This window comes from Hydractinia symbiolongicarpus, chromosome 4 (genome assembly GCF_029227915.1).
Source record: "Hydractinia symbiolongicarpus strain clone_291-10 chromosome 4, HSymV2.1, whole genome shotgun sequence".
Lineage (NCBI taxonomy): Eukaryota > Metazoa > Cnidaria > Hydrozoa > Anthoathecata > Hydractiniidae > Hydractinia > Hydractinia symbiolongicarpus.
Genome location: NC_079878.1, coordinates 4,587,003 through 4,595,530, shown reverse-complemented (window position 1 = coordinate 4,595,530; position 8,528 = coordinate 4,587,003). Strand labels below are relative to the sequence as shown.

The 8,528-nt window shown below is 34.3% G+C and overlaps 1 protein-coding gene across 3 annotated transcripts; it reads left to right on the top strand.

The window, feature by feature from the left end:
- Window positions 1–2,615: 2,615 nt before the first annotated feature.
- On the top strand, window positions 2,616–5,590 carry LOC130640848 (C-C chemokine receptor type 1-like). 3 transcript variants are annotated; one of them, XM_057447417.1, is made up of 3 exons: window positions 2,616–2,739; window positions 3,795–4,328; window positions 4,729–5,590. In XM_057447417.1, exons 2-3 carry the CDS (start codon window positions 3,922–3,924, stop codon window positions 5,429–5,431), a joined length of 1,110 nt encoding a protein of 369 aa, XP_057303400.1. In that variant the 5' UTR covers window positions 2,616–2,739; window positions 3,795–3,921; the 3' UTR covers window positions 5,432–5,590. The 3 variants fall into 3 exon arrangements, with proteins under 3 accessions (XP_057303400.1, XP_057303401.1, XP_057303402.1); XM_057447418.1 differs by having other exon boundaries at window positions 2,634–2,721; XM_057447419.1 differs by lacking the exon at window positions 2,616–2,739 and adding an exon at window positions 3,112–3,245.
- The last annotated feature ends 2,938 nt before the right edge of the window (window positions 5,591–8,528 follow it).

Here is an 8,528-nt window from a genome sequence, read left to right as displayed (position 1 = left end):
TGTGGTGTTTTACACAAATTTTGTTTCGAAACGTGACATGCATGTCTTTTCTCATCCAGCTAAATTGCCAAATTCATGTTTTTTACAAAGCTTTAAAAAAGAATCTTTATTTTTATTTGAAATGTCAACAATGGAAATCTGCCAAAATAACATCTTTTATAAAGATATTTACTGTTTGGCTCGCCGTTTTTTTAGTCAATTTTTTTGTACATTTTTCATAGTCAGGCAACACCTATTTTTTAATGTTTTTGTAATAAAATCCGCCGTCTTCATAGTGAATCGTTACATATATATGACGTGCAAATAAATCATCTATGTCGATGTAAATCAACCGCATTACAGAACTCACCAGCCTGACTGAAAATGCAGAAATTTATGGAAACCAAGCTTATATTTGGATGGTTTAACAAGCGGCCCACAAAACAATTCTGTAAAAGAGTAATTTATTTTTTTTTATTTTTTTTTTTTATTATTTATTAACTGTCTTTCAGGCACTTCCATATTTTACAATGGCTATTCGTCCTATTAAAATAATAATAATATTTAAATCAGGTTCTTCCCTGATAGCTTTGGGAAGATCATTTAGAAGGCGACTTGCCTTACCAAGAAACAATTTCTCCGACACATTGATTTCATACTTAGAAATAACTTCGTCAACATTACGAGTTCCACGTCCAGCAATTCTCAACTTGAAACCTTTCAAATACGATGGAAACTCATCCTGGTGAATCGATTTGTGGGCAAGTTTTAAAATTTCAAAGTGTATTTGTTGCTGGATTGGTAGCCAACCAAGTTGTATTACATCCTCGAGCGTGGAATATCTCAGCGTTACAAAAGACGCAATTCTGCACAATAGTTTATCAAGTTTTTTCAGCTGGAATAGTGGCAGGTTCCAAAACAATGAACAGCAATAGTGAATTTTCGAAATTAGAGGGGCTTCTGCCAGTTGCTTCCGCAAACGAAATGTTGCTGTGCGACGAAGATAGCGAAGAACGTATAGTTTCGCATAAACTGATTGAGAGAGTTTATTGATATGGGTTTCCCAGGTTAGATTTTGATCGAACTGGATGCCAAGAAGTCTGTAAACGGTAACGCGTTCGATCAGTTGGTCCGAGTGGTGGATATGGAATGTTGAATGGTTGGGGTTCATGAGGTCGTGAAGTTTTGCCATTCTCGGTGTTGACAAAAGCATGATTTTCGTTTTTCTGTTATTGAACGCAAGATTATTTGTGGTCGACCATTGCTTCAGCTGGTCTAATCGTTGAGTCAAGTTGTTGATTGTAGGTTATATGTTTATAGTCTTACAATGTTCATAGATACTTGTATCGTCTGCATATTGGTTTGTGGTCCCACCATCGACGTTGTCTTGTAGGTCGACCGTATAAAGGTTAAATAGTACAGGACCAAGAATTGAACCTTGAGGTACCCCAAATAACACTGTTCCGTAGTCAGATTGTTTGTCGTCTATCTGAACGAATTGGTGGCGGTCACTGAGGTACGATAACATCAGCATAGCAGCATTGTTGGAAAAGCCTATCCTTCGTAATTTAATCAACAGGGTTTTGTAATCTACAGTGTCAAATGCTTTTGAATAGTCCAGAAATGCTGCTAGCGTGACCTCGCCTTTGTTCATCGCGCCAACGATGTCGTCTCGAATCTTCATTAAGAGTGTTTCGGTCGAGTGACGCTTGCGGAAACCGGACATCGTTTGGTGGTATATATGGTTCTGTTCGATATAATCAACGATCTGTCTTGCCATTAAACGTTCGAAAAGCTTTGATAAGATCGGTAAAACAGTGACAGGTCTGCATTGGTCTGGAGTAATGGACTGTTCTGTTTTTGGAATTGGTGTTACTTTGCCGATTTTCCACAGCTGATGAAAGGTGTTTTCAGCTATCCCTGAGTTGATGATGTGAGTAAGTGGGGATACGATGTGGTCAGCAATGGGTTTGATGAGTGCTACAGGTAGGTTGTCGTAGCCAGCGGAACAGTCGCTTCGAAGATTTTTAATTTCTCTGAGCACTTGATCGTATGTGATAGGACGAAATTGGAATTCTTGGTCAGCTTCAGTAACGAGGTCTTGAAGAAGGAGTTGAATTTCTTCTTTAGATGTCGGTTGCGATCCAAGGATTCTGGGTGCCGTAGATATGTAATGTGCGTTTAGTTCGGAGGGTTGGATGTTTATAACGTTTTTATTTGGATGGAGAAATCGGTGGATTAGTTTCCAAAGTAAAGGAGTAAAAGTAACAATTGTATCAATGTGCTGAAGGAAGCTGAAATTTTCTTAAAATTTGAATATCACGCTAAACAATTTCTTTGCAATTTTATATTTTACTTTTGACAACAGGGGACATTTTTATAAAGACTGAATAATATTTTGATACTTCCACCTTTAATCCTCTTGAGCGGGAATACAATCAACTTGTTCACTAAGAATTTTCTCAGCATGTTGTAACCGCATAAATGGGTCGCCACTGTTTGAAAATATTATATTTAGCGACACGATATAAATAATTCAATGTACCTCTATTGGGCACGTCTTTTTAGAACGATATATTTTTAATAAATAAACAATAACCGGTTCAAATAAATTTATATAGTTTTTATTGATTTTTGTTTGATTTTAAAACTGTTTAGATATATGGCATGCAATACATTTAACGTTTTAACCGAAGATCAGAAAGTGAAATACGTGTGTCTTATCTAAGATAGTTTTAACAGGTCAGTCTATATGTTGAGGTATGTTATATATGATTCTTTCATACTTTCTTTTTTTAATCAAGTTCTTTAATAATAATGTTCAATTTGTTCATCTTGGTTCCTGTTGAGAGGTCCTTTTACTTCTAAGTTATCAAACTTTAGTGAAATTTTTAAAATAACGGGCTAAGAGTCTGAAAGCAGTTGAAAACACATTAGATAGTTATTGGAGGTTATATTTCCTCTAAGTGGTGGGAACAAAATCCCGATTAAATTTTCTTACGTGAAAATCGTGATTTTTTTGTGTTGATTAAAATTTTTTGTTAATACAGATATGTTAAAAAAATTTGCTTTTAAATTGCATTTTTTCTATTTGTGTTTCCAATGAATTTGATTTTTCTTTCACGACCACAACTTATTTATTTCCTATCAACAAATATTATAGAGTAGATATTTTATTATTCATTCGGTAAAATATTGCTTGCTATCATAAAGATAATATATACATATCAACACACATCTCGATAACCCGAAGAAAAAATACACCGGTAGGTTTTTACTCTCGAAATATAGTGAAAATTTCTTCTTCTCGTAATCAAATTGAATCAACAGGGTCCCTTTGTGTGACTCGGAAGGGAGCTTTTATTTGCGAAATTATATTTAATTAATATTTTTAGTTTGATTAAACAAAGTGCTGTCTGAAATCTGGCAGGGTTATGGTGAAAAATAACGTAAATTCGTTACAGGAAAAAAAATATATTTTCTTGTTAAGGAATCAAAAAGGTCGGACTGATTTAATTATTCTGTTAAAAAAAACAGTAGCTACTTGATTGTTTTAGAGTATGTAAATGATTTGTAAATATTGTTTTCTTATAATTTTTCGTGTGGAAGGTGTAGAAAATATGATTCATGTTTTTATCATAAAAAAAAGAAAATGGTAAACAAGGAATCATTTCCAGCTTTAATGAATTCAAATCTAATATAACCTTCTAACATTTCGTGCATACAAATCAGTCTTGAGATTTATTTAATATTTCAAAGTAAATAGTAATTTTGTATTATGAAAAAAGTTTATTAAAACAACTTCTTTTCAATAGTGAAGATGATCATAACCAGCTGCGCACGCGTACTGAGCACGAAATGAAAAATTAACTTTATTGATTGAAATCACGGTTAAGATAGGAAAATTCGATATCTAAAGGCAACAACTGCTTTGTCATTGCAATGAATGAAGCTTACCTAAACACATTTAACAATACCACAAGCATCGTTACAAACGCAGGGGATGTTCGAGCACCAAACATGACTCTTTCTTCTACAGCAAAGATATTAATGTACATATGTTTTATTGTTATATTTCTACTCGGTACAGTTGGAAATGTAATTGTCATTTATGCAATTGGAGCTAAATATCGGGTAGTAAGAGGATATAATCTGCATATAATATCATTGTCGATAGCTGATTTGTACACTTCAATATTTTTACCCGTGGTCACTATTCATGACTTATTAACAAACTTGGAAGCGTGGCATCTTGGTGTTATAGGATGTAAGATTTTACCTGCTATGAACCATGTCACCATGCTCGTGTCATCTTTCATGCTTGTTATCATTTCTGTGTCAAGACTAAGGTATGCTCTATTTGTTTTTTCTAACTATTTTAGCAATTATAAAACTCTTAACAAAATAAAAGTTTACTGATTCTACCTCCCAGCAAAGTTAAGACGTATTAATAGAAAAATCGTATATTTGTTTTGAAACAATCCCATAAGCTTTCGTTGAAAGCATTTTTACTTATGCTTACCCTATCGAGATATGTGGTAGTGAAAAAGTCAAGATTTTTTTGACCAAGTAACGGAACAGTAAAAATTAAAACAAAGAGACCAGGTAACGCTATTTCAATCAAACATATTTTTGATCTGAATGAACTTTCCTAATCAATAGAAAAAATCTTTCTGAGATTCTTACAGCCTTAAGTATATCTTTGTTTTGAAACAACCCTTCAACTAATATCATTTTACAACATCGTAGGGTAATCAGAAGCGCAAGAGCAATACATATATCAAGAAAACGATGTTTGATAGAGATATCCTGTGCTTGGATCATCGCTTTTTTTATCGTATCACCATACATGTTTGTTCATAAATACAATCGCCAAAAGGAAACATGCTACGATGATTGGGATACAACTGACACACGTCAGGACAGCATACGCAGGCTGATCTATTTCAGTGTATACGAATGTTTCGCTTGCTTTATACCTGCCATAATAATGGTAGTTGTCTACCTGCAATCCATTTCAAAGTTAAGAAGTCATCACATACCTGGAAATCACGCATGTCTAGAAAGAAATCGCAAACACAAGAATATGCAGATAATAAAAATGTTCGGTTTAATTGTGTTCGTTTTCTTCACATTGACAACACCATATATGGTCAGTGTGTTCGTAGTCATATACTACATGGCATACGACAAAGACTTTTATACACAACACATTGAATTATTTTTCAATCTTAGTTATGCCCTATTTATACTAGCCGGGTTCAACTGTTGCGTGAATCCATTTATTTATGCAGGAATGCATCAAGATGTGAGAAAGTTTTTTCAGGGTCTTGCAACTAGAAAAGAACGCCACGGCACAGAGCTTTTAAAGGACAGCGAAGTGAATAGAAGATCGTTTACGGATTTCAGAACGCGATGCGTTTCACTGCAGTCTTCACAGGAAGAAAATTAATGTGTTTTTTTATACCGAGATCACAAGTTTTGACATGTTAGGCTGATTTAAATGAACGCAAGCTGCAAGAAATATTAGAAACAAGTCGATATGACCTTTTCACATGTACATAATTTTATATAACAAATACAATCATATTTGTGATAATTTGTTTTTTCACAGTGCAGTAGATGTTAACAACTAGGCAGACAGGAATAAAAACCTTAAATATACCAAAATTAAAGCAAATGTTATTGGAAAACATGACTGCTAAGGCAGAAAATGAATTTGGTCTAAACACGTTTTTTAATACCATTCTAGATCTTGGTGATAAAAAAGGGGCTATTAGTGTATTTCTTAATATACAAGTAAACTAGTCGGTGGCCGTAGAAAAATCCACGAGTTCGCCCGTCCTTTTTATATTGCATTTCGTGTTTCCGTGGCACGACTTTGTTTCTCGCGTACAGACAGATGGAAAACGTAAAAGAGATTTAAAGGAATACTAATATTGAATTCACGATAGCGACAGTTGAAGGTGAACTTCGTTTGAATTAGAAACTACTTCACTAAAATGGACCGGATATTGATTTGCTTATTGAACTTAAAGCGGAACACCGAAAATGGTTTTCCACATTTTTAAATATGTTTTCATGTGAAATACAAGTAACTGTACATCATATACTATCAAATAAACACACTACTTTCACTCGAGGGCTCGGTAATAATCACCGTCTGATTGTGATATCTTACGGTTAATTAAATTTTTTATGTGACTAGCTAGGATCAGGACCTTTTTCGGGTTCCGTCTAAATGTAAAAAAAGTAAATATCCTGGAATCAAGGTTGATAAAAGTTCCAATGGAATTGCGACGAACCATGAATTTTTATTAAAACTATTATGGTTGTGCCGCGAGAGTGTCACATAATCTAATAAGACCAGCTAATATTTGTGGTAAACAAGCTGATATCAGAAAATATCGCAAGGAGAAAGTACAACTGAAGAAGAAGATTTTAGAAATTTAAGATGAACTGTCTGTTGCAAGAAACTCCACAAATCTGTTGGCAAGATAATTGAAGGCCTGGAAACGTGATGCTCAGAATACTAGCAGTACAGTCGTCATAAGTGCTTGAAAGTATTGGGTATTCAGCAAAAACGGTAAACAATAAGGTCTAGAACAAAAAGTAAGGTCTATCTTACCTACAACAGATCTCTACGTTCCATCGAAAGACCGCCTGCCACAGAATTGGTATAAAAGAAACGACCAATGTTAAATTCTCTTAAGAAAGACGTCGGAAACATTTTTGCGGCAAAAATAGTCTGAAAGGCATGGACCCAAATACACGTTTACTCCAAGAAAATACACGTATCTACATTATCAGGATCTTATGTTTAACCTATCGAGATCTGTGGCAGTGAAAAAGTTCTTTGGCCAAGTAACAAAATAGTGAAAATTAAAAAAAAACAGACCGGTCACGCTGTACAGACCGGTCACGCTGTACAGACCGGTCACGCTGTACAGACCGGTCACGCTGTACAGACCGGTCACGCTGTTTTTATCAAACATATTTCTGATCTGGATGAACTAGTTTCTAATCAATTGAGAATATTCGATTAGAAAAATAACTTAATTATATTTTCAGCAACAAACAAATCACGAGACTGGTGTACATGACGAAGAAAGAAATGCTTGTGAAGATCTTTTTCAACCTTGATTTCTACAAATTGCAAAAAAACCATTTGACAATAACCCGCGAATACTTTCTTTTCTGATCATTTTTCACACTTACTTTCAAAGAAAATATTGTTCAACATGAAATTTTCTTTCTAACAATGTATAACTTGATGATATTTTGAAAAATCAAATTATTAACCAAAACGAAAATCCGCCTTTATAGATTTTACCCAATTTTGGGAGTTGCCTGAACTTAGAAAATAGATTTGTTTTCTGCGCTACCTCTGTGCAAGCGTCATATTAATTTTCGAGTTATTTTTATTATTCAATTTTTTATTATTGTAACAGTAGGATAGAATACTGTATGTCTGCGAGCAAATTTCACATTTTATTTTATTCAGCAAGATCAAAGAAAACCGACATCCGAAAGTGCATGTGGGTTCAAATTTAGCAACTTGTACAGAATTATCATGCAGCAAAGTTTCACTTTTGAATAGAATGAATGAGAATAAAGGATTCTTTGACGTAACAAACAAAACTTGTCAATTATGAATGGATTACATTGTACCTGTCAAGAAAGTCTTTGAAGAGCTTGATTATATGAGGCGAGTTGGCTCGCCACATGCTCAGCATGATAAAATTAAACAGCTCTGCATAATGGCAGATCACTACAAAAAAATATTTGACATTATATGAGGTGAGTCAACTCGCCTAGGCTAGCTGGCTCGTTTTTTCAACCCGGGATAGGTTGGTTAGGTCGGTTGGCTCGGTTCATATAATATCACTTTGTCGAGTCAGGGCCGGGTTGAAAAAAAAGAGCATGTGCGTTGTGATCCAAATCAGAAGAAAAACAATAATGGCGAACGAAGCAGCAGACAAGAAGTTAAAATGGACTTTAGAACTTGTGGAGCAGCTTACGTGGATTTCTCTGTTGGTGTTTCACACGTTTTGAAAGTTTCCTTCGTTTTATTAAAAAATATGTCAATATGTTCTGTATTAGGCGATTTGTTTGAAGAAATACCAAATACAGAACACCTTGGATTTGGAATAACAAACTATTGGGGACTAAATTACTTAATGATAATTTTGATTTAATTTCGCTTATTTGTTTACATCTTGCTGCCCCCATTTTCAAAAAAATATGCGCATATTTTTTCAACCCAGCACCAGTGTAGGTTTGATCCGGCCTGACTTTTCCCATATAATATGTATTTTTTTCAAACGGGTTGACCCGCCAGCCGGGCTAACAGGCTCTAAATCTATTCAAATGTATCACCATTTCCCTATCTTGCCAAAAGATTTATAGGTGTTTTTGTTTATCTGTTTGACTAAAGGTTCGTAAAAATGGTAATATAAAAAAATAAATAGGAATCACGACGCCAAAACTAAACGAAATATTTTATAGTGCAATAACAAAATTAATTAAAAGTTAAAAGAATAATGGTT

Excerpts from the sequence above, each read along its gene's own strand:
- LOC130640848 (XM_057447417.1), top strand. The coding sequence starts at position 3,922 with ATGAATGAAGCTTACCTAAACACATTTAACAATACCACAAGCATCGTT. Across the intron at positions 4,329-4,728 it reads ATTTCTGTGTCAAGACTAAG|GGTAATCAGAAGCGCAAGAG; the intron begins GTATGCTCTATT and ends ACAACATCGTAG.